The sequence below is a fragment of the Folsomia candida genome, unplaced genomic scaffold (assembly GCF_002217175.1).
Source record: "Folsomia candida strain VU population unplaced genomic scaffold, ASM221717v1 Fcan01_Sc003, whole genome shotgun sequence".
NCBI lineage: Eukaryota > Metazoa > Arthropoda > Collembola > Entomobryomorpha > Isotomidae > Folsomia > Folsomia candida.
The window spans coordinates 5,709,248-5,733,848 of NW_019091195.1; the positions used below are offsets into that span (position 1 = coordinate 5,709,248).

At 36.2% G+C, this 24,601-nt stretch overlaps 5 protein-coding genes across 11 annotated transcripts; 2 read left to right on the forward strand and 3 right to left on the reverse strand.

Moving 5' to 3' along the window:
- Positions 1-3,028: 3,028 nt before the first annotated feature.
- Positions 3,029-17,662, reverse strand: LOC110846216 (TBC1 domain family member 9). The gene is made up of 24 exons (XM_022092885.2): positions 17,479-17,662; positions 8,972-9,324; positions 8,807-8,879; positions 8,663-8,707; positions 8,530-8,581; positions 8,279-8,449; positions 8,096-8,192; positions 7,842-8,028; positions 7,700-7,776; positions 7,513-7,619; positions 7,295-7,449; positions 7,164-7,203; positions 6,931-7,096; positions 6,747-6,844; positions 6,543-6,659; positions 6,341-6,439; positions 5,617-6,079; positions 5,469-5,524; positions 5,317-5,391; positions 4,637-5,211; positions 4,408-4,561; positions 4,177-4,323; positions 3,730-4,115; positions 3,029-3,620 (listed from the first exon to the last, which is right to left on the reverse strand). The coding sequence occupies exons 2-24, from the start codon at positions 9,013-9,015 to the stop codon at positions 3,447-3,449; spliced, it is 3,558 nt and encodes a 1,185-aa protein (XP_021948577.1). The 5' UTR covers positions 9,016-9,324; positions 17,479-17,662; the 3' UTR covers positions 3,029-3,446.
- On the forward strand, positions 10,181-15,559 carry LOC118434933. 5 transcript variants are annotated; one of them, XM_035849666.1, is made up of 9 exons: positions 10,181-12,002; positions 12,099-12,176; positions 12,293-13,824; positions 13,897-14,037; positions 14,099-14,272; positions 14,344-14,566; positions 14,647-14,664; positions 14,725-15,040; positions 15,110-15,559. In XM_035849666.1, the coding sequence occupies exons 3-9, from the start codon at positions 12,513-12,515 to the stop codon at positions 15,164-15,166; spliced, it is 2,241 nt and encodes a 746-aa protein (XP_035705559.1). In that variant the 5' UTR covers positions 10,181-12,002; positions 12,099-12,176; positions 12,293-12,512; the 3' UTR covers positions 15,167-15,559. The 5 variants fall into 5 exon arrangements, with proteins under 5 accessions (XP_035705559.1, XP_035705560.1, XP_035705563.1 ...); XM_035849667.1 differs by having other exon boundaries at positions 10,181-11,346; positions 11,451-11,515; positions 11,605-13,824; XM_035849670.1 differs by having other exon boundaries at positions 10,181-13,824; positions 14,725-14,883; positions 14,950-15,040; positions 15,103-15,559.
- Positions 17,102-20,289, forward strand: LOC110845472. 3 transcript variants are annotated; one of them, XM_022091898.2, is made up of 3 exons: positions 17,102-17,442; positions 18,690-19,260; positions 19,318-20,289. In XM_022091898.2, exons 2-3 carry the CDS (start codon positions 18,790-18,792, stop codon positions 19,471-19,473), a joined length of 627 nt encoding a protein of 208 aa, XP_021947590.1. In that variant the 5' UTR covers positions 17,102-17,442; positions 18,690-18,789; the 3' UTR covers positions 19,474-20,289. The 3 variants fall into 3 exon arrangements, with proteins under 3 accessions (XP_021947590.1, XP_021947591.1, XP_021947589.1); XM_022091899.2 differs by having other exon boundaries at positions 17,103-17,413; XM_022091897.2 differs by lacking the exon at positions 17,102-17,442 and adding an exon at positions 17,798-18,552.
- LOC110845470 (esterase E4) lies at positions 20,268-23,035 on the reverse strand. The gene is made up of 12 exons (XM_022091895.2): positions 22,697-23,035; positions 22,459-22,605; positions 22,335-22,386; positions 22,166-22,250; positions 22,073-22,086; positions 21,936-22,009; positions 21,761-21,872; positions 21,508-21,698; positions 21,264-21,441; positions 20,826-21,176; positions 20,633-20,750; positions 20,268-20,538 (listed from the first exon to the last, which is right to left on the reverse strand). The coding sequence occupies exons 1-12, from the start codon at positions 22,907-22,909 to the stop codon at positions 20,343-20,345; spliced, it is 1,731 nt and encodes a 576-aa protein (XP_021947587.1). The 5' UTR covers positions 22,910-23,035; the 3' UTR covers positions 20,268-20,342.
- Positions 23,036-23,352: 317 nt separating this feature from the next.
- LOC110845471 lies at positions 23,353-24,415 on the reverse strand. Its single transcript, XM_022091896.2, has 4 exons — positions 24,098-24,415; positions 23,868-23,994; positions 23,556-23,794; positions 23,353-23,488 (listed from the first exon to the last, which is right to left on the reverse strand). The coding sequence occupies exons 1-4, from the start codon at positions 24,353-24,355 to the stop codon at positions 23,480-23,482; spliced, it is 633 nt and encodes a 210-aa protein (XP_021947588.1). The 5' UTR covers positions 24,356-24,415; the 3' UTR covers positions 23,353-23,479.
- Between the last annotated feature and the right edge of the window lie 186 nt (positions 24,416-24,601).

The window sequence follows — 24,601 nt, forward strand, 5'->3', positions numbered from 1 at the left end:
ACTCTATGTCCATAAACGTGTATTCTTCTTGTGCCTGTGCAGCTTCTTCGATTTTATTCCTGTCATGACACGGAGAAATTCATGATTGATTAGTTGATGACAACTTGCATGATGTCGACCATATTCAGATAGTTGAGATTGACGACCAAAATTATTTTCCAATATGAAACCTCTTGACAAAGATTGCTCAAACAAAATCAGTTAATTAAAAGTTAAACGAGAAGGTGTTAAATTACAAATATCTAACTTATTGCTAGATTTTACAAAAACATGGGCAAAAATTTGCACGTAAATAATATGTACATACATATGACATATACATATATTTACGTTGAATAGCCTTACAATAATTAATTTAATATCGATGATTCCTTAAGAAATCACAAAAAATTTATAGTTTGCTATAATAAAACAACTATTACTTGACAAAAATTTATTCAAACGGGTTATAAGATTTGTTTATTGATGGTAATATAAATTAAATAACAAATCATTAACTGTTTTGTATACTTTTATCTTTATTGCATAAATTGTGAAGTGGAATAACTAAATAAGTAAATACATGCATATGCCCTCATCAATGGATCCCAAAAATATTCTTTGAATAGAAGATGAACCAATCTGATTTGTTGATTACCGGTTTTTTAACACGCGTAAAAAATATGATCATCTCATAATATCAAATATTTGATCATGATCCTTCCGGTTACCGGTTGTGTAACAAGTAGATCATTCGTCATTCGTCACGCCTAAAGATATTAAGGATTATAGTTCTTTCCTAAGATAAGTTTCTATTGAACGAATATTGATCAACAATTTTAAGGTTTTTTATAAATTATTAAGAGCACTCATTCAACATGCAATCACGAAAAATCTTTACAAAATGTGGTTTAACAATATTTTTGCAGGAAGTTTTGTTGATTGATCCAAATATTTTACCTGTGTAAGTAAATAAATATGTATTTCCTGTCATATACATACTCGTCATCTGAAATACTATTGAATATTTAAAATTCCACTTGTTTCATAATTTTACTTAATAGTGCAATTATTATTTTTTAAACGATTGTCTCCTTCAGTTTCCTACGTATAATCATATCTCATTTGCACACGTGTATTTATCAGAAGAAATGTCATCAATTAGCACGCAATATAGAATGATGTAAAAAATCTAGAGTAAAATTGGTGATAAATAAATGTATTATTGATAACTGATTATGAATCTGCTCAAAAACAAGGTAGGAGACTTATTTAATAGTGCTAGATGGATGCACATACATAAGTGCGGCATGGCATCCACAATACATCTAAAAAAGGTCAGACAATATTTTGGGTTTCTGAAGTAATCACGTAGATGGGTCAATTGTAAATACTCACAGTTAAGAAATTATTTTTGATTATTTAAAGTTACACATCCAAGTAAGAGTAATAATACCTTGCTTGCGTTACGGCCATTAAGTCTGAGGGTCGAATGTGATACCGACTGTAGATGACGTGAGGGTTTGGTTGGGGGGTCAACGTTCATGATGACAAGTCGGGAAAAGAACCATGGCCTGATGATAGCACAGCTGCACTTATCATAAGGAGGATCTTATCAAGGAAGCAGCTATGCCAACATCTTGCCTGATTCTGGCCCACCCACTCACCCGTTGAATGTACCAGGTCCTTAACGTTGCCTTAAAAACGATCCACCGTTTTCTTGGCAATCCGCTCTCTGACAAAAAATCTTCTACCGATCAGAGTTAAACTGTAGTTGTAGAACGCCTATTACCTCGACGCACCAAGACAAAACCAGACTGGAGAGCAGTTAGGAGATGCTAAATGATATTAAAACAGCGTGGTGGTCCTCAACAACGGGATGAAGAAGATGATTATGAAGATATTGACGATGATGTTGGGTTCTTCTTCTTGTCCATCATTTAAAATGTGAGCATAATATGCAATCGGCATTGGGTAAGCATTTAGGAAACCAAGCAAACTCTGAGACACTATGTGTGAAGGTGTAAAGCATATGAAAAGTGATGTGGTGCGAGGATAGCAAATGTGTAGTGCCACCAATCCCAGAAATCCTATTTGGAGAATTATTGTCTTGACTTGGCTCATCCTCCTCAACTAAATAAGTTAACGTATTTTTTAACAAGTGGAAGATCAAACAGACACAAGGTCCGTGAACAACTTTGTTTCGGTTTGTTTACCAAAAAAATTCCAAAGGTCGCTTTGGTTGTTCCGTTTGTGATTAACACGAGTGATGAATGACCCAGAAGATGAGACACACACACTCCTTCATAATATTTAATATCTCGACGTATCTCATTATTACCGTCTTGTGTCTCAAGATGCAAAGTAAGATTGAAGAGACATAACACATTAAGGAGAGAAAGAGGCATATTGCAGTCATTGGTGGTCATATTGGTGGTCTTTCGATTAGTCATTTTCACCTTTTGCCTTGTGTGGCATGGGTTAAACGGAGGGGATTGAAACGCTATTATGGTTCTATTGTACATATGTACTTATTAGACACTTCAATGATGAAGATTGAGCGAGGGTGGCTTTATTTGCACTCTAAAGTTGTTTGTGAACTTGTGAAGATTTGTGCAGGTGGGACGATGGTGATCAAATCTCGACTCTCGAGTCATAAATAAAACACGGACATAGTTGGGATTCACAAGTGTGGTGATCCTTCCGTGAGTCCCTGAAATCGTTTAATGGTGGAAGAAAGGTGCATTCCGTTCAATCTATGCATAACGCTTGTGGTCTGGGAATGTCTAAGGAAATGATGATTGTTATGTGGTAAATGGTACATGTTTGAGCTCCGGTTGCTTCAAAAAAGAATGTAGACGAATCCTGTGTAAGACCATCCAAGTTGTGAAACGGTCAATATTGACTCAATTAATCAGCACCACCATTATGACTCCAACCCAGGTACACATTGCATTCCGATTACACATATCTATGTATCTATGTAGACTTGTACCGACTGTATACACACATGAAATGGCACTATTGACCACATCATGCCTTCAAGATATTGTTTTATATTAAACATTTTTTTGTGTATCCTTTATTAGCGAAATCAGATCGGAATGATAAAGTATCATGGCGTACTTTAAAAAAACATCGTTCACCTTTTCATTATATTTTTCATTTTACATCTAAATAGATGATAAGCGCTAGTATAAGTTATGAATTTATGCGTTACATAAGAAACTATAGTTAAAATACGATGTCTGACTTATAGAAATTTGTCTTCAAAATAAAATGAAAATTTTCCCGATTATATAAAATTACGATACTTTCTCGAATAAAGTGGCAATAAGAAAAATGGTCCAATAAATCGAGTCCAAGTATATAAAAAATAATGAATGCCGGTCATTATACATAGTTGAAAATATTTTTAAATGTAACCAAGTGTAAGTATCAAGATAATTTTAAAAGTTACTCTGAGTTTACTCTGGGGAAGACGATAGACTTGTCTGACGTAAAAGTCGCTTGTCCTTGTGTTTCTCAATGAGGTTCTTCAAATCTATCTTCACATTGAAATACTCATCAAGCACTGGTTGCGTAAGTATCGAAGCCAGAAATTGTTCAAACGTGATGTGCCACTCATCTCCAACTTCATCCTGGAAAGAAACAAATGCAATTTACTTCTGCGCCATGCAAACTTTCATTAGTTGTACTCTAAGGTCAGTTGTAGACTTAACCTTAGTGTGCTTTCTCATATGAATTTACCTTATCTGCAACAGAATGCTGATCTGCTGCTGGGATTCTCAAGGCTAATGATTTCGGTCTATCAACTCCCTTCCTAGCATTCTCTACGTCTATAGGGGGAGAGGATTCCCTAGACATAGGCGACATTGAGTTTCTAGAGGTAGACGAGCTTCCTGATTGCAAAGGTGAAGGACAATTTTTGTGATTTTTCCCGACGTCACCCAGAGAAATTAATAGAGTTCCGACGCTGACAATTGAATGATATGCATCTTGCTCATATTTGTGCTCAATAAAGATATCGTAAAAAGATCTCCACATGGCAATAAAGTGTGGCTGATCCATAGGTGGCAGGGGCACAGAAGATGATTCAGACAAACAAGCATCCCGATATGTCGCCAAAAGGTTTTCTAAAAAAAATACGTTGAAAACAGGTTGGAAGTCTATAGAAATGTAACTACAATTTTTCACCTTTGGATAAACTCAATTGACTACTAGGGCGTGAAGTAGAGTCATCACTCAATTCGAACGTCTCAATGTTGGACCTCAAAGTTTCAACACTTGCAAAAAACTCGGAAGCATCCGTTGCCATTTCTGCTGAACTGTCTTGAGGATGTGCTACATACAGAACAACAATTAAATGGTAAAAACAGTCAAAGGAAAAATAAAATAAATTGCGAATCATTCACTATGTTAACGTACTTGTAGGAGTTTCCAAGTTAGTATCCAACAACGGAGGTAAGTGAAGGATAAACAAGAATCTTAACCTTTTAATAGCTTCAGCTTTGCCCGTTAGAGCAATAATGTGCACCAAGTCATTAAATGTCAAGAATCCATTTCCAGTTGCATCGAACAGCTATATAAGTAAACAAAACACTCGATTACACTTTTGATTTTTAAAGTTGAACAAGAAAGAATAAATTTAAATTACCTTAAAAATTCTGTCCGCCAAATCGTGCATTCGTGGATTTCCATTACTCCCCCAAGGACTAAAGGCCATGAATGTAGACCGAAATTGATCCAAATCTATTCTTAGTGCGCCTTGGCTATGATCTTCGCCAGTTTGTCCACCACCGTTGTGGTAAAATCCACATGCTACTTGCCATAAGTGGTCCCCACGCACGAGCCAAAATAAATCGTTTAATTCTTCATCTGAAAATAATATTGGTTTCTGAATGGAGCGAAGTGCGTTCCTTAAAACGGCATCTTCCAAACTTTGAACAACTTTCACACGATGTCTCAATCGCATTCTATCAATTCTTTCGGTAGTAATTTGTGTCCCAAATTTGCGGTAGGACTCGTAAATTAAAGTAGTGATAGAGACGCTTTTCTTGTGACATGTCTCCATTCGTGACTTTGGACCCACCGGTGTCCCTGCAGAAATTGTCATCATCAACTGAGGGCTCGGAGTTCGACTCAGATCTTTCATGTCATCGCCATCAATTATATCACTTTGTACGAGAAAAATCCCAGACAGATATTCATTTAACAATTGCATTGCTTCTCCTGTAAATGATAAATCATGTTTTTATAAAATAATAAGATATATATACAAAAATCGCAATTCTGATTAAGTTTCATTAAGTTGAACAATGATAAAAATCAACATACCTTCATCTTTGCATTTCAGCAAAGCCTCTTCATTTGCATCCAACATGGTAAGCGCAATGCTGAATGCAACTTTGACTGAAATTATAGACATAAAACAACCACATTTAGCAAATTCCAAATAAATTTGAATATATGTATGTGCAAATATATACCTCCGTCGTAAAAGAAACAATCCATTATAAAGACAGCACAATCATACGATAGGCAACTGAGACAAACAGTTAAAGTAATAGCTAATTAGATCTCAATTATTTTCACCATGTTCATTAACTTGTAATCAGATTTTTTTATGCGTTTTACCTCAAGTACAGTGTAAGAAACCAGCTCAAGCAGATCATTCCAATCAGACCCAATTTCTGCAGGTGTCCATGCAATTTTGGCATATGCAAGTTCAATAATTCAAACAAAACACGCTGGTCAACCTGGGCTCCTATTACTCTCCTGTTGTAATAATCTGGTAGTAATCTTTCACAAACAGCAACAAGCAGCCAAAACGCTTCCTCTTCGTTACAATACAACAGAAAAACGGAGGCCAGCATATTCATCGCCTGACAATATCCAATGTGTGGATTTCGTGTTGCATAAGAACAAAGGACTCGTCTCAGGGCATCTAGACCTATGTCCTCATGAAAGGCTTGATGTTCCGGAAGGGAACGGTGTAAATCACGCTCTATTTCGTCGTTAGCTTGACTTCGCCGAGTTACTGATTGCTCCACCAGTGATGCATAATAGCCGGGGTGTGTTGCCAAGTCGTTGGCCGCACCTAATTGTTAAAAATTAATCAAGACTAAATTCAAATTGCCTTAAAAATTATGTCTGCCAAATAATTCAACATGACTCATTCATATTCCCTAAACAAATAAACAACCAACAGCTTCTGATTTGAGTTGATTCAGAGATTTGTATGTTCTTAGAGAGTGTAGAGCTTTAATCGAAATTTTACCGTGCTCTGATTTCGAATTATTGTTTAACTAGATATATGACCTTTGTGTAGGTATATGACTTGTCATGTTTAATAACATACCAGAATAAATCAGCCAAATCTCTGAACGGTATTTATCTGGAATGCCTCGAACTACAAGTTCTGCCGTCTCATAGGTCCGATACATTGAAATTCCTCTACCTATTATTTGTAAACAAAATTAAAGATTGGTTGAGTTTCTAGTAGTTAGTAATATACTTATTGATAGATAATGCGGATATACTAGTTAACCAAAGTCAAATACCATAATCAAGAAATAGTTGCTCCCACTTTTTAGATTTGGAAAGTTCTCTCTCTTGTAGGTCTCCATGTATGGGCATAGGAAACATTTCCATCAGGGGTTGAGTCAAAACTTGTTCAGCTACAATCGAATGACCATGAGTTACAATTATAAAAGTTTAAACTTTGTACCAAATCAACGCTACTTATATATGAACACTACACGTACATTGTAGGCGACTTAGTTTAACTTCTTCTGGAGGTGATTCCAACAGTACAAAACTATTTGATGAGCTGCTCAAACTAGTCGAGTCTCCACAGCTTTCTCTATACACAGAATAATGTCAAAAAATCATATCAAATCCACTTGTCAAACTATAGTTAAGATATACGCATGTTTGATTAGAGCTTACGTCAATCTGCGACATGTACTGGTTTTGGACAGTAGTTCAGATAATTTATTGACCAAGAAGTCTCGGTCATCCACTTGCATAAACAGGAAGGAAGACTTGTATTTAGTAGTGAATAAAATGGCTCTTTCAGCAGGACTATGCGATGCAGCATTTTCAATCACAATCACTATATATTAAATACATCAAATATTACATTTTAAATGTGTGATAGATGATAAATTTAGAAAAATCACCATCTCGTAAAGGGATTATCACATTTATCAACATGGGCACCTGTTTCAACAATATAACAAATGTAATGCGATATTAAATTTACTTCAACTATATATGTATGAGTATCATAAATTAAAATAAATGATAATACCTTGCTTTGAAAACAAACATAATTGTTGGACAGGTACATAGTTCCAGCTACAGACTTTTTCTTTGAAGGGTCCCAAATTTCAACTTTCTCAAGGGTGCCATCCAATTTTTCATCAACAGGGAGACGAAAAAATGATCTGAATGCTTCCGAATGAGCTGGAAAAAATGGAACTCGTTTGAAATATTTATTAGTATATACTTATCATATATCATCCTTACCTCTTGCATCAAAATCTCGTTTTAGATATGAAGGTTTCTTAGGTACATTTTTGCTAAGCTTCGAAATGAGATCTCGATCCTCTTGGAACCCTTCTTGATCAATTAATCTAAATAAAATTAATGCGTAACATTAACCCATGTACGCCTCTAGTTAGAGTCTATTAAGGAAAAGTGATGAATGTCTTACTGTCGCATCGCAAGATTTGCCAATTGGGACATCAACTTAAAAGTCTCAGCCTTGTGCATGAACATTGAGAAATGATACTGCAAAATAATCAAACATTATAATTTCCAAAGTGTACACAAAAAAATTAAAACGAAGTTATTACCGAAGTTTCCCGTGTAGAAACTTTAATGGAATCAGGAAATACGAATGAATTTGTTTGCTCCAATGAACAAACATCAGTCCAGCGTGTAAGAATTTTGAACTCTTTTCCCAACCAATATGAATAAAAACACATGTGTGTAACACTGAGGTACAGCCACCCTTGTCGTGGGAAGTTCCCCTTCCAGTATCTATTTAAATTTTCAAGTTTTTTTTTCCAAATCTTCTAAAAATATATTAACCTAGAACAAGTTGTACCCGCAAGAGTAATAATTCACTAGCTTCTCTTCTGGTGGCATGCCAAAAAGCCTCTGAAATTTCTGAGATGCTGTTTTAAACGCTTCCGTTTCTGTATCTGAAGAAGTTTTGTAAATAATGATTACTACTTGATATAGTTGATGCTTGATTGTTACTTGCACTTAATTGTAAAAGAACTGATACCATCAGCTGTAGCACTTGGTTGTGAATGGGCGACAAGGCTTTCGATTTTACATCTAACAAAATCTGTAATCTGATCTTCATCATCAAAATTTGCAAGTGTCGACATCATATTTTTTTCAAGCCATTCCCAATCTCCACATATTTCCTTTTGGCTTACTGACACAGCTACCACTAAAAATAATTGCAAATATTTATTTTCAAATACAACACCTCCAATGAACACATTATCAATTAATGGATAACAATTGTACAGTAGTAAACTTCTGAATTTGGAGTTTGATGAAGGATCCGATACGGAGGTGGCTGTAAATCAAGAAAAATCGATGTCAAGTGTCAATAAATAAGTTGCAATTTAGTTACAACTTATAATCAACATATGTGTACCTTGGAGTCCAAAACATTATCAAATGTACCCACGATCAAGGACGCCTGTAAATACGTACAAATGAAATGCGTTTTCTCAAAACGAAGAATCTCAAATTGAGATTCTCAATGCATTTTTATAGGGTAAAATTAAGTTAAAAATACCAAGTTATTTTTTGCCGTCCCGTGACCCCTTCGCGTCTGAAGTATAAAATACAAATTCGTTCGTTCAGTCACCCTGTGTACAAAAAATGGTTATCATATTATTTAATAATCGGCCATCAGCATATTTTTTACAACATGAAGCAAGCCATCCTTAAACCTTCTTACCAGAATGCATTGGCGACAAGGATCTCTTCTGGTTTCGTCCACATGATGGCTGTAGTTTGATTTCTCTTCAGAAAGTAGGTTACAAAATGGTCATAAATTCAGAAATGTAGAAACTATGCTCAAGCAACAAAATATAATCCCTGTGCGGTCTGGTTATCCTCCGCTGTCACATTTTACTTATTAAATTGTCCACACACGCACCACGCACATAATTGAGAACGACAACGATTACACTTATCTTGAATAAATAAGCTCATCTCATGACTTTATACTTCCTTGATCCTGGGCTAAATACTTCAAAATGAAATTGTTGTGGACTACTTGTTCAGCCTTGGTTATCTCTTGAGGGTTATCTAGAATTGAAAGTGATATTATCAATCTATTTCGTATTCGTATCGTAACTGATTGAGCACTGGATCTGGTGTTGATAATAATGGTACTGGTTTGATTGTTGACTTCTAACGAAATCAATATTGACTTGTGTATTTCTTATACAAATACAAATCCCAAAACAATCACGATATGTTCCTTATGTGTAAGATAGAGTAGAAATTTAGTTAAAAATTATGAACATCAGTTTCAAATTAGTGTTAGTAGAACTTTAATATAAAAAGTTTTCTTTGTCTTGTTTTGACTGTATAAATGTAATCTGTCAGCTTGGATGTGGAATGAGGATATGAAGAGAAAAAGAAACATCACATACTGTGGATGAAGTTCTAACCCTGCAGACTTATTACACCGCTTTGTAGCATTAATTTCACGACGTCACCGGTCAAAAAAATTTTTTCCTCCAAACTGGTCCAAAATAAAAGTCTAGCATGGGAATAGTATAGAAAAATTATTTTTAGCGTTCTATGACCCCTGGGTCATGAATTAAGGGCCCCTGAAGGGTCAAATAGCGTTCCCTGATAACCCCATGCAAATGGGGTATCAAATTAATCCCCTGGACCAGGGGAACCAGAAAAATATTTTTATAAATTTTTATGACCCTTGAGTCGTGAACTAGGAGCCCTTGAAGGGTTAAATATCACTCCCTCACAACTAAAGGCAAGTGGGGTATCAAATTAATCCCCTGGACAAGGGGAACCCAAAAAATATTTTTCTGGATTTTTTTGACCCTCAGGTCAAGAGTTAAGGGCCCCCGAAGGGTCAAAATAGTAACCATGGTAACCCCATGCAAGTGGGGTATCAAATTAATCCCCTGGCAAAGGGCAAGCATAAAAATATTTTCCTGAATTTTTTTGACCTATAGGTCAAGAGTTAAGGGTCCCTGAAGGGTCAACATAGTAACCATGGTAACCAGGCTTCATAGCCTGTCTCAGGCAGCATACTTATGTTTGTATAAACTGGTCCCTTTCTCATATACATATCTTTATGCACCATCTTGTTTGGGGAAGGATTGGGTTAATGGTTGGGGTGATGAATATCCCCTAAAAACTGATGCATTATAAATATATGAGGTGATGGGAGACCCCTTATCCTTGCTGGCTTCTCCAGTCGACATTTTGAAATTTAAGTTTTGGAGTTTGTACTTACTGGTATCCGCTCAATTATTAATTTTTAAAATTGAAGATGACGTTGCATAACTTAATTTATGGAACACTGTATGTGTTATATATAGTTCATTGTGTTTGTGGTAAAAGTTGCGCGAATGTCGATAAAATAGAAATAGATAAACAGGTTAAAGTTGTGTGTGATGAGACGGATAACCTGGGTGGATTGGTTATCTGGTTCAAGGAGACATTACCATCCAATTGCAGTGGATTTCTGATATGTAATCAAACGATGTGTATGGAAATTAATGAAACTGTTATGTTCTTCAGTGACACTATCAAAATTGAAGAAGTAGAGTATGAAAATAAAAAGATACGGGTATGGGGAAGTGAAAGCTATGTAACTTTTTATTTTAAAAGTTTCGTGGATGCCAGCCGTTATCTACTAAATAACATCACAATTTCAAACGCCAACCACACATTTCCATCCAATAAACTATCCGACTTAACTCAGGAAAAAATTAGTGACACTTATTGTAATATAGCGGCTGAAACGAAGAACTGTACCACCAAGCAAGCAGTAACTAAAGCTATTCAAGGCACTACTCCTCTTCCTTCTGCATGCACAGTTCTAATTCTGTGCAACCAAATATCATGCATCAGGTTCAACTACACAAGTCTCCTGCATTCAGCCTTCTTTGCCAGAAAGCACACGTTTATTCCTACCAACGAAGGTAAATTGCCATCTTGCTTTCATCTTCGTCAAGATGCATTTTTCCATCCTGGATCTCTCCGACGCCCACGTGGTATTATACTTTCCGTGGAGAAAGCTAAAGTTAAAAAGGCGCCAAGCGGATTACCTTTCAATCTCCCTGGATATAGGTAATTGGTTATTTTGGATGAGTTTTTTTATTTTTGAAGTTGCGATTGGAATCTTTATGAAATGATTCTTTATTAACATAATTTTATTATTGGTATTAATTAAGATATTGCGGGCCTGCCACCGATATTGAGAAGCAGGATGATCTCGGTGGCCCAATAAATGCTGTTGGTAATTGTTGCCCAATTTATGCTCATACACTAACCAAGTCAAATTTGTGAAAATTAATTTTATAATTTTTGTGTTGATATTATTCACAGATGCAGCATGCCGCAAACATGACGTCGATTATTTGCTAGGGGTTCTACCATCAGAGGCAGACGAGGCACTTCTAACTACTGTGCAATTACATCGAAAAGATCTGTTCCCACTTTTTGCGGCCGCAATGAGTGCCAAAAAATATTTCGAAAGTCAAATTGGAGGGTCCTATACATCCTTCTTATATTTCTACCCAGCAGGATTTTATCCCAGTTTAACTTTGCATTTTGCACATGAAACGGTGTACGATAAAACTTCAGCAGGAACACTAACAACTGCTCGTGCCATCTGGGAAGGCCAAGCTCAGGAGTCAAAGTGGATAAGTATTCTGCAAAATATTTGGCTAGGGAGCTGCTACACGGTGGATCCAGAAACTAATGTAAATCCACCGCATATCGATGTAAGATTATATTTTTGCACTATTAATGCTAGCTCAGATTCATCGATTTATTGTCTGAGAGCACAGACGCATTTCATACAAGTTTATCACTTTTAGCAAAAACAGTCTGACATGAATTCCCTCGTCATGCCATGCTCAAATGTGGATGAAATGGACACCAATGCAGACGCACTTGTGAGAAATATTGCAACATATTTATAAATAGCAGCGACCGCGGATGTTGTGGGGGACATCGTGAAATTGTTATTGTAGTAACAAGCTCATGTACGTTTTTGTTCTGATCAATACAGGAGGATGGTGATGGAGATGATGAACGTGGGCACTGTGGACAACGTGAAGAGTTAGGGGAAGGGTCAGCTCCTGGCGGTGAATCACCAATGGACACTTCAAATACAGAGTATGCATCCAAGAGTACAGAAGGTGAAGATACATGTGTGGGAACAGACATTTACCCAACGGCCCCTTACAAAGGGGGATGTAGGATGATTTTGAACGAATTTGCAACCAAGAATGATGATAACCAGATTTCGTTTATTGAACATGTTCGTATTTGCCCAAGGCGCTCGTCCTCCAAAAACTAATTCACTTAACGGATTCGTTGAAATAATCCTTGTGGGCGGGATGACTATCCACCAAGTAATGTACGCATCTTTCCAGAACAAGATCATACAAGAGAAACAAACTACGCAACGCAAAATAAAAAATTTCTACTTTGTCCTCGGATCGAAACAAGTTGCACCAGATATATTGTTTTCTGACAGCCAGATTACTAGTGACCATCTCGAAGGAATCTTACCTGCCGAGTCATTGACGTACTGCATAATTTTACTTCACTTCGGACACAATCAAGGGCAATTTCATCAAGCAGTTCAATCTTTTTCACTAATCCAAAATGTTCCACCCGGCAGTGACACGGTAGGCTATCTCCCAACCCCCATAAACGACGAAAAGATGAACCTTATAAACGAGTTCATTCAAGATGTCCTAATTGTTGGTCCTCCTTGTCCGGATTCTGAGTGTGGATATTTCTATTCCCTTCTCAGAGCTAAAGAACAGGTATTGGGGGAAGGTGAAATGCGAATTCCTTTATCTGATGTTCCTAGACGGAATGATGGAACCAAACCTTACCTTAGTCTTTCGAGGTGCAGTCCTACGAGTTTTCCTATGCAACAATTAGCCTTTGAAATTGAGAAAGCAACACCGAAAGCGAAAAACGACTGTAAACAACCAAATACTAAACTCCCATTCCAACTACTTGGTGTTTCACTACAGGCGACAGCTCAAAAGTTAATTGTCAACGCCAAAGTATTCTTTGACAGTAACCAGGTACAGTGTGAAATACTAACAGGAAACTCTGTCACCAAAACTAGCCAGATTCTAGGAATTGGAGAGAGAACAGTTTATCAGACAATGGAGAATTACAAAACGAATAGTATAAAAACACCTGGTAAGAAACGTATTAGACCAACGCCAGTGATGGATCAGTTTGACGACTTCCGAACTGAGCACGTTAAACGAATCATTCATCAATTCTATGCTAATAATCAAGCACCAACAATGCATAACGTATACACAAAACTGATGGAGGAAGTCAAGGAAGAAGAAGATGGTCGGATAGCCCGAGGAGAAACTCTTACAGCGTTCAAATGTTCCAAGTGGACGTTAAGAAAACTCATTAAGCAATTAGGATTTAGATTCAAAACTGTTGATAAGCGAGCAGTTATCCTCATGAGATCAGACATCGTGCAGAAGCGATATGAATATCTGTCCGTAATGATTAAAAATCGTCAGTCCGAGAACCCAAAATGTGTTGTCTACACAGGTTTGGCTGATTAAATATCAAAAATGTTTTAATTTAATTTAATATAATTATTAATGCATTATATTTATTCAGATGAAACGTGGGTCGATAGTTATGCTAGAACTGGAAAAGGCTGGGTTATTAATTCACCAAAGTCATTTCATGAAGCGGCTTTATACTCCTTCCAAAACCCGAAAATTTCTAGAGGACCACGTATCATTGTGATGCATGCAGGTGCAGTTCAACTATCCACATTAAATAGGAAATTATTTCAAAATAATAATTATCTTCACAGGTGGAGAGGATGGATTCGTACCTGGCGCTATGAAGGTATATCCAGTATCAAAGAAGAAAGTCCAGATGGATTACCACGCAAACGTTAACGGTGTCGCTTACATGGCTTGGTGGAAGGATCTTAATCAAAAGATAAAAGATAATTATGGTCCATGCATAATTGTTATTGATAACGGTAATATCATCCAATAATTTGTATTTGTAAATTCCATTTTAATTTGAATTTCATTTATTTAAATTTGTCAGCTCCGTATCACAGCACCAAGGAAGCCCCAAAATCTACATCCCGAAAACAAGAGCTATACGACTGGCTGAATGATAATTTAGAGGGCCCTGAAAAGCTGAAACTAAAACCTGTAAAGCAAATGAGACGACCTGAATTATGGAAAATGGTTCAAGACCTTAAAAACGGAAATGAATATTACATTGTGGATAAGGAGGCATTGAAATATGGAAACACTGTTGTCCGGTAAAGTTATTTTCTATTCATGGGTAATTTACTAATAATTTGTAATATTTATTTAAACACTGTATTTACGTATTTTCCAGATTACCCACATATAACTGGTAAGAACTGGTAATCATAGGTAACGGTAATAAGAATATTCATGTAATAACTATTTTTAGCGACTTGAACCCAATTGAGTACGTGTGGAAAGACATCAAGCACGCAGTTAGGGCTGCAAACACACAGGGGACCGCTGAGTTTGCACAAGCTGAGGCTGAGAGAATTATGACAACATACACAAAGGAACAATGGCAGAAACACATCAAACATGTGCACCGGTTCGTAAAACCAAGATTCGCTATTATGGGAATAATTCGCAATTTCTACATTATTATTGTAAATAGATTGGAGGACGAGTATTGGAAAAATGATGGACATTTTGATGACTTCCTTGATGACTTCCAAACACGTGTAGCTTCAGCCAACCCCATTCGAGTGAGTTCTTGGTGACAGTAAACTATTAGTAAAAAAATACATAACTTATACATAATATACAGATTACAGCAGCAGATGATGTGTCTGACGACGAAGATTAGGACCCTGACGATGTTGACGAAGTAGTTGATAGATTCCGAATGCAAATACACAATGATATTGAATACTCACAGGCTGGGGAAGAAGAAGACTTGCCTGAAGAAGAATGTGCAACTTCTAGGAGGAGATTAACCTTCCCACCAGAATCAACCTAGATTTTAACTTCAATGGATTCAATACATAATAAATATTATAAATAGTGAATCCGATTTGTACATAGTGTTAAGAATTATTATTCATTAAATTTGTACGAAATTTTCAAAAATATGCCTACCCCTCTCTACTTAACATTCTTGCAAAACTGAAAACTTTAAAATAATGTCCCGTTTAGTAAAATACAATAAGTTATTATTTGACCCTTCAGGGGCCCTTAACTCTTGACCTATACGTCACAAAAACCAAAAAATATTTTTCTGATTCCCCTGGTCCAGGGGATTAATTTGATACCCCATTCACCTTAGTTACCATGGTTACTATGTTGACCCTTCAGGGACCCTTAACTGTTGCCCGATAGGTCAAAAAAATTCAGGAAAATATTTTTATGCTTGCCCTTTGCCAGGGGATTAATTTGATACCCCACTTGCATGGGGTTACCATGGTTACTATTTTGACCCTTCGGGGGCCCTTAACTCTTGACCTGAGGGTCAAAAAAATCCAGAAAAATATTTTTTGGGTTCCCCTTGTCCAGGGGATTAATTTGATACCCCACTTGCCTTTAGTTGTGAGGGAATGATATTTAACCCTTCAAGGGCTCCTAGTTCACGACTCAAGGGTCATAAAAATTTATAAAAATATTTTTCTGGTTCCCCTGGTCCAGGGGATTAATTTGATACCCCATTTGCATGGGGTTATCAGGGAACGCTATTTGACCCTTCAGGGGCCCTTAATTCATGACCCAGGGGTCATAGAACGCTAAAAATAATTTTTCTATACTATTCCCATGCTAGACTTTTATTTTGGACCAGTTTGGAGGAAAAAATTTTTTTGACCGGTGACGTCGTGAAATTAATGCTACAAAGCGGTGTAATAAGTCTGCAGGGTTAGAACTTCATCCACAGTACTTTACGTGTAAGGGGCTCTTCCCAGGCTTAAATGTTGTTGTTATGTAGTAAGTTTTGGTACATGAGGGTGGCATAATAATAGTCCATGTAAAGTTTATTACCCATTATTATTAGCATTATTTATCATATGAGTGACTAATACTGCCTAAAATTTAGCAGCATCTCCATTTCCATTGGTCTTGTTAATAAATTAGCTAATGAAAATGGAGTTGACGTTTATTGTAGATAAAAAGCTTCCCGTTCCAATTCCTATATATTACCAGGCTTGGGCAAGATAGATACTTTAAGATACAAGATACTAGATACAAGATACAAGATACAAGATACTACTCGTATCTTGTATCTTCCAGCCGCTTCAGCTCAAAGTATCTTGTATCTTGTATCTGGAAAATCCTCAATGAGTATCTTGTATTTGTATCTTGTATCTGATATTTTATATCCAGAGGAAAGTATTTAAGATACTTTTTAAGATACAAGATACTTTTTGCAAAATATGTTACCCGCGACATCTAATGTTCGCTTTTCTTATGATTTATGAGGTAGTAATTGTAATTTTTAAGAAACTATGCGTTTTATTTTTGCTAGTGGAAGGTGTTTTTCAATGCCTAATTACTCAAAAGTAAGACTTTCATCTTACTGGCGATACCTAAATGGCAAAAAATATGAAGTTTTATCTTTTTTCAGTCTTAAAAAAAGTTAAAAGTATCTTGTATCTTGTTAAATATTTAAGATACTTTATCTTATCTTGTATCTTGTATCTTAACAAATACTAAAAAGTATCTTTTACTTAGTATCTAAGTATCTTGGCAAAAACAGAGAATAAAGTATCTTGTATCTAGTATCTTGGAATTTTTCTAAAAGTATCTTTATCTTGTATCTTGTTTCTTAAAACAAAGTATCTTGCCCAAGCCTGTATATTACATAAGAATCCAATAATGATAATTGACCAATTTGTACTAAATAAGTAAATAAATGCTACAGAGCATACATAAAGTGGTTGAATCAGTATAATACGTATGAGGCATGCAAAATAGTATGTAAATAGTGTGTATGCAAGTAAAACATCAAGAAAATGAATCTGCTGGACACGTTGACCTTCACGAACTCTCCCTCTTTAATAAGAAATGGCAGTCGTTGTCCAGCCGGTATATGCAATACACAAGTATTTAGTCGGAAGTGAAGTTGGTCATCAAGATAATTTCTTCGTAATCAGGTATCATTAATATTGATATAATACGCAAGGTAAATAACAACAGGTTCAGTTGCATGTACACTTACGATTAATAGGTTTATCTTGCTCGCTTTTCTTGACTAATTCACTGCATACTTGTTAACGGAGAAAGTTAGCTATTCATATCAAATGCCAACGGTGAAATATATAGCCATGTAGGATTCTAAAGCCGGGTTTGACATGCTATCACGTCCTCATATTTTGTAAGTTTGCTTTCTCTCTCGCTTTCTCCTCCAGCATTAATAGGGGATCCTATTAGGACACACTCTCATCGTGTTATAAATGTGTGTGAGTGAGATGTTGTTCTGTGCGGGTGGATATACTAAAGAATCCCCAAGAAGATCATACATACGACAGCAGCAGCACCCCCGAGAGCATTTGCATCAACTTTCCTTGCTGGAAGAGAGAGCAGCCGCCGACTTTCTCCATCCAGAGATTTGCAGATTTGGCTGGTTTTCCGACTGAACCATGTGTCGAGATTGTTGTTTGGTGGTTGGTTGAGGCTCTGATTCAATTATTCACATGTCCAACAACATTTCATTTCATTATATTGGCAGCATTCTAAACGACCTGAGATTTCTCTTTTCACTCCCACAAACAAACCCTGTCTTATTCGGTGGGCACAGTAAAAGGGAAAGGGAAAGGTCCAGTCATTCCGCCTGGATTACCCACCACAACCATTACTTACTCCGACCACCAACACTCTTTTCGCACGTACTTATTCTGTATACCTATATCGTATTAGCACGAATAGGCTTTCTCGTCCTTTTTCTGTCCCAGACTATTTCGGGGTTTTGTCAATATTAATCCAACAACTTTTACTTGCTTCAAAAGTTGGCAGAACGAACAGCAGCTCTATAATGAAAGTTATGGGATTTCGTTAGTAGTTGTCTAGTTGTCTTATTATTATTTTGGGGGAGAAAGTCTACTTGTTTCCCACGTAGGACCTCTGAACATGTAGTAGTAATAATGTCTCGCGATAATAGACACGAACTCCACTTGTTACAATTATTTCTTATTGTTCAAAGTATACTGGAGAAACGGGATATGCTTTGTGATATCTCATGAGTAATTGATTGTGTTGCATGCAGTAACAGAATATTGCCTCGATACTTGTTAAGGTAAATCATTGACTACTTATTAAGCCATGCATTTTCGTGTATCATAATATGGAACCTCATTTGGCTATTGCTATAAAAGGTTATTGAATGTGAAAATAATTTTAAAAATTTGCAAAAATACCTTTGTTTAATTGCAGGTTCCTGTTGCAATGGATTCGTAAAGATTAAGAGAAAGGAATAAATTATACGAAACAAAACAAATTATAAAAGACAAGAAAACCTTTCTACAGTCAAAAAATGTCTTCAAAATACAGAAGGACACTGTCCTTGGAAGATCTAGTCAACGGTTCAGATGATGAGATGGATGAGCTTCTTTGCCAGGGTGCATCTAGCAAGGTTGGCACGAATAGTGGAAACAAGATCTACAACAATAGTACCTCTCCGTACACGCCACCCGTGGAAAATGGGACTCGAGTGGGGCCAATAATTGCCCCCAATGACAGCCCTGAATATGATTTTTTCCTACATGGTCCACAAGCTCCTATTCTCAACTTGGATAATACGAGTACGACTTTAGAAATTGATGTAAATCAAAAGTCAGCTTCGTCCACCATTAATCTTCCTCGGTCAAAAAGCGTTCGCTTTCAAGAACCGGAGCGGAAAGTTCGAGATCAGTTGGATGAAGTCACTGGAAGGATGAAGGATAACGTTGCCAGACTTTTAGACAGGGAGGCAAACCTTGGTTCTCTGCAAGATTTATCAGATCAGGTATGCACACACTGAATTGTTTGAAAAAAAAATATTTAACTTTCTCTTATGTTACAGCTGCAGTACTCCAGTGACATTTATCGTCAATCTTCGGAACATCTTCGAAGAAAAATGTGGTGGAGACAGCAACGCTCGAAGCTCGTGCTTGGAGCAGTTTTTATCATTGGAGTTTTTCTCTTAATAATTCCCATAATTACAAAACTTCTTCAATGAAACCTGCGAAATTAACTGTTGCCTTATGACTTTGTGCTCCTTGGGTGAACTTTCAGAAGTATCTGTGTTTGTCCTCATGCAGAAACGTTAGTACTCTATGCAGTTTGTCATTTAAGGAATTGGGAAAGTTCAAACCTGAATGGCTCTAGTTTTAAGTCTAAATAATACACAAAACAATATACCTAAATAGTTGTTAATTGTATTGCATATCGAATTGAGTCATATTCAATGTAGAATTAGTCAGAGAGAGAAAGTGATCTGCCGTTGACGGGCTCCATTGTTCGAGTTTTATAAGTCATATTCTTAAACTAAATTGTAAGTTGTTTGAGGGTTCATAAATACTTGATATTAGTTTGTATAACTTCAACCAAATTAATATTATTGATCTCACATAAATACCCTCCCTGCTTCATTTTTTCTCCAGATGAGTTGGATTAGGATTGGATAATTGTAGTGGTAGAAAGCAGAAATTATGTATTTAAGCAGATTACGTGAAATTCCAGTCCCTTATATATTTATTTTACCATAATCGTGAAAAATAGACTCAGAGTTCAGGTGCTGTGGTACATTAAAGAGAAATACTGGTCATATCTGATCGAATTCCCAAGAGCTATGCAGTACGTGCTTTTTGCGAATGTGACCATTGTTAGCCTTACACAATACCTATTTAGATAACTATTAGTGTCTGAAAAGATAGCTTCCACATCATCAGTAGCATACCATACCTGATCTACTTATGTATGTTCTTAAAAAATTTTCCTGTAAATGATCCGACTCTTCGAATATACACGCACTTAATAAAATAATTTTAATTTATTGGAGCAGTTAAACCATTATTATATTCAAATGCATAGCATGACAAATTGTCATCACAGTTCGTCTTTAGAGCTCTTAGAGTATTTCTTAAAGAGTTTGTCCCAGAATATTTTCCTTTCCATGAATGGATTTTCCAAAATGCTGGTATCCTTGTCCAGCATATACCATTTATATGGCACATCGCCTTGTAGCTGTGCTTTAGAAATTTGAGGCCATTTCAAGGAGGAACCCCAAGTTTCTGTTGGTTTGCTTATTATACAGAATAATAAAAAATATTACTCTCATTAACCGTATTAAACCTCTCCAGTTAAGATGGACGATAATGAACTATTTACTTAATTACCGGTGTGTTGCAAATGAAGCCCAAAGTTTTACCAATTTTTTTGAAAACTTTTCAGCTTCAGAGTCCCTTGCAATCTCCTCGGCAAATAGTAAACTTTTAAATAAGTATTGAATTTCATCTGCAATTAATGTGTCGAATGATTCAATTTGTTACGAGTGCCGAGGATTTTTATTATAATTAAGCGAAACCTCACCTCCGTGTGAGACACCAAATTTGTCATCAAGTCCTGTAAATAATTTAGTGCTGCTGAAACTAGACTCATCTTGGAATGCCATGACGTATGGGTATACAGGTTGCTCAGTCGCATGTTCCAAAGCAAATTTCCACACTCCGTATATGAAATTGGCATCGGAATACAAGTTTGTTAGATTTTTGAGTGTCTCCTTGTTAATAGGTTTATCCCCAAAATAATACTGACGAAGCTCCCTTGCAATTTGTTTAAGATTTTCTTTTGGGAACCAATTCCTAAAATTGAAAGTGATTGGAGCAATCGTTTCAAAATCAGAATCTAGTTGACTGGTCAATTTCTCGCTTTGTATGACGCCTACAAAATTCAAGTGAAAGCAAAAGTTTTGTATTTTAGTTGGACAAGATTTCAAAGATTTTTTTTTATGTTTCTATTAATAAATACCAACGGCATCGATGCTAAGACCTTCATCCGGCGTGACTCCTAGCATTAGCGGAATTTTTATGAATTCTCTTCGTTGGATCAACTCATCTGGATATTCAGACAGGAATGTAGAGCCGTCATTTGGATTATAAAATTCGACTGTTGGTCCAAATGGGGCGATTGGATCAATATACCACCTCTGGAAATATACCATTAATTTTTGATTTATAGATAAAAATTTACATAATTGAATTTATTTATTCACCTTCATCCTTGCTTGCGCATTAGTTATTTCTTTAATAGTTTTTCCGTTTAAGCACTTCAATAGTGCCTCTGAATCTTGTGCCTTACATTCGAGCAGATCCCCAAGTTCGCTTGCCGTGGAAGCAGGATTATGAGTAAACGCCCACAAATTGCTAACAGCTCCCGACTGAACGATGGCGCTATGGAATAATCCTACAAACGTCCACGCCGATAGAAGAATAGATTTACGAATGAGGTTTTATTGTAAAGGTTACCTTTGCTCATTGGAGAAAGCAGCAAGTAATGAATGCTGGCAGCTCCAGCACTGTGTCCAAATGCCGTCACACGTTTTTTGTCGCCTCCGAAAAATTCGATGTTATTTTGTACCTTTTTATCATTAGAATTTTACTGTGTATGTTGGAATGTTTTATTAATTTGAAATTTGTGTACCCATTTTAAAGCTAAAACTTGGTCTTTTAATCCTAAATTTCCAGGTACAACATTATCCTCTGTGCTGAGGAACCCTGTTCATATTTTATAAATAAAAATGAAGAATTATTTTTTTAAGGCGTTCATTTGTACCATACCAAGTGCCCCCAACCTATCAAGAAATCAATAACATAGATGCTTAATACATGATGATTAAGAAGCTTAATTAATTTGACCTTAATTAATTTTACCGGTAGTTTATCGTAATTAAAATGACATCCTCGTCCATAAAGTATTGAGCTTCGTAACCGTCTCCACTTCCAAAAATGAACGCTCCTAACAGGTAGATTATTAGAAGGAAAAGTACCAATGAATATCTATGTATGCGACTATTAAAAATGCTTTAAAATGGTAAAATACCCCCATGAATCCACACCATGACAGGAAAGCCGTCTTTAAATGGTGGGGGTCTCTATAATTTAATTAATATTGCAATACATCAATAAGCGATTGAACAAGTATCGTTAGCTATGCGACTTTATACCATTGGGATGAATACGTTCAAAAACAGACAGTCTTCTTCCCCAATTGTGTTTTTACCGAATTGCTGAGGACATCTCGGACCTGGATGATTTGCTAGATGAGAATTTTCTCTTAAATCCGGATGTTCTCCACGATTTAAAGTCGCTGGCTATTAAACATTTGTGCATAATTCATTACAACGTTAATAATAAAGTGGTGATTTAATTATGGATTTAAATGTTTATCAGATTTTTTTTTACTTTAAACCGGTCCCGAAGATTAGCATACCGAAGACCCAAGAACTCATAATAGGGAAGATCTCCTCTGGAAGTTTTTACACTTCCGATAAAAGAACCACTCTCACATTTTACATGAGGTGCACCCTTTTTGAATACTAATTGTGCATTTGTAATCGGAATGCCACACAACAAAACTGTACCGGTGAAATACAATATCAAATTTCCGTACAGCATATTTATTACTAACGCGTATTAAAGAAAATAGTATTTAATAATCATCACAATAATATAGTAAATATCTGATCATTCGAGCTGTCAAGTCAAATGATGAAGTATCATGCACACATAGTCCACGGATCTGCAAAATGGTCTGCACCATGAGTTAACATTGTGTAAATGAAATTTAGTAGATACGCATAAACCATATTGACTGATTGACTTGAAAAAAATAATTGGGTATGGTATATGCATATACATCTCGAATACATATGTTGACATACACGTATACATATCAGCATGAAGGTATAATTACTGTCTTTATCTGCGTAAACATAGTGAGACAAATCAAAATTAGAGCTGGTTTGATGGATGGCCATATTTATTTTAGGTTCAAAGAATTATTATGTACGTTTGGATTTTTATAGGTACTTGTGAAGCAAGTAGCACAAGAATCGAGGTATTGCATAATATGGTGAAAGTTTATTCAATTCATCACTCAAATCTAAATATTTCTACAAATCTTTCCAGTACATAAATTTATCTAGATAAATTAGAGGTTCCCGTTCAGAATTATGTTTTTTTAAATTAACAGGCCTGTAAATCCAAGAGAATAGATCGAATTTATATTCTATACGAATTAACAACTTAATTGTTCGTATACCTGTTGTCCTTTTTCTTGAAAGCAGTGGACAAATTTGGCAGTTTCTTTGCAGATCCTGTTATCGTGATGAGTCAATTTCTGCTCATTCACCTTGTTCGCTTTGGTTGGGGCTGTTGTAACCCTATTGTTCTTTCCTGCTTTTGCATTACCTGATCTACCTGCAGCAGATTTACCTTTAGCTACTGCTTTCTCGTTCTGCCCATCCTTGGAATGCTCTTTCGTATTGTTCTTAGAATGATCTGAAATAAGTCAAATTAGTGGAATCAAACTAGTGTTGGATTATTCCAATTCCATTAAATTCAGGGGGTGCACCATTTTTCTGGAATGCTATTGCTTCACATTCGTCAACAAGAGAGGTCAATTTTGGAAGAACTTCCTGTGGTACGTTTTCCTTAAGAAGGGCCAGTAACGCGTCCTTCTTAAACGTATTATTTGAAATCTGAACAGGAATGTATATCATTTAGTTAGGTTTATCTGGGTCTAGAATTATATTGTTACATATGTAATTAGATACCAAGTAATAAGCATATCATGGTGATTACCAGTTTGAGTTCAGTCATCGTACAGTTGGCCATGCATTTATCATCCCAATTTTTTTTCTCCAAATCTGCCGGAGTCGGGATGGTCGTCAGATTAACTCCTTGGGCCATCAATGTCTTTGCACAAGCGCTTCCCACGGATTGAATCATTTCCACATTTTTAAACTTTGGGAAACAAGATGCAGCAGCGGCATCACTCAAGGCTACGCCATATATAATAATGGCAACAACGGACAACAATTTAGAAGCTGGTGGGCTCATGATGATGATGTTTGGGATTAGGTTTCGAATTTAGCTGCAATAAATACTTTGAGCGAATAACTCTATCCTACGGTGCGGGATGATTTTATATGGATTTGAATTTAATTTGTGGCATACAGTGATTAACTCAAGCATGTATTGCATCCGGTTTTTAGGGTGAAGTGGATAGTCACAACAATTAATTTGCGATCAATTAAGTGGGTCCAAGACGTGACTAACTGCTTTGATGAAGTGAGATTAGGCATG

Bases quoted from the DNA above. Each gene is read 5' to 3' on its own strand.
- LOC110846216 (XM_022092885.2), bottom strand. From the start codon at position 9,015: ATGTGGACGAAACCAGAAGAGATCCTTGTCGCCAATGCATTCTG. The intron at 8,582-8,662 runs GTACACATATGT...CTTGATTTACAG, and splicing joins ATAATGTTTTGGACTCCAAG to CCACCTCCGTATCGGATCCT. The intron at 7,204-7,294 runs GTATTATCATTT...TTGTTGAAACAG, and splicing joins ATGTTTGTTTTCAAAGCAAG to GTGCCCATGTTGATAAATGT.
- LOC118434933 (XM_035849666.1), top strand. From the start codon at position 12,513: ATGATGATAACCAGATTTCGTTTATTGAACATGTTCGTATTTGCCCAA. The intron at 14,038-14,098 runs GTGCAGTTCAAC...TTATCTTCACAG, and splicing joins TATCATTGTGATGCATGCAG to GTGGAGAGGATGGATTCGTA. The intron at 14,273-14,343 runs GTAATATCATCC...TAAATTTGTCAG, and splicing joins CATAATTGTTATTGATAACG to CTCCGTATCACAGCACCAAG.
- LOC110845472 (XM_022091898.2), top strand. From the start codon at position 18,790: ATGTCTTCAAAATACAGAAGGACACTGTCCTTGGAAGATCTAGTCAAC. The intron at 19,261-19,317 runs GTATGCACACAC...CTTATGTTACAG, and splicing joins TGCAAGATTTATCAGATCAG to CTGCAGTACTCCAGTGACAT.
- LOC110845470 (XM_022091895.2), bottom strand. From the start codon at position 22,909: ATGCTGTACGGAAATTTGATATTGTATTTCACCGGTACAGTTTTGTTG. The intron at 21,177-21,263 runs GTATTTATTAAT...TGAATTTTGTAG, and splicing joins TCTTAGCATCGATGCCGTTG to GCGTCATACAAAGCGAGAAA. The intron at 20,751-20,825 runs GTGAGGTTTCGC...CATTAATTGCAG, and splicing joins ATTTGGTGTCTCACACGGAG to ATGAAATTCAATACTTATTT.
- LOC110845471 (XM_022091896.2), bottom strand. From the start codon at position 24,355: ATGAGCCCACCAGCTTCTAAATTGTTGTCCGTTGTTGCCATTATTATA. The intron at 23,995-24,097 runs GTAATCACCATG...ATTCCTGTTCAG, and splicing joins CGATGACTGAACTCAAACTG to ATTTCAAATAATACGTTTAA. The intron at 23,795-23,867 runs GTGCACCCCCTG...GACTTATTTCAG, and splicing joins AATAGCATTCCAGAAAAATG to ATCATTCTAAGAACAATACG.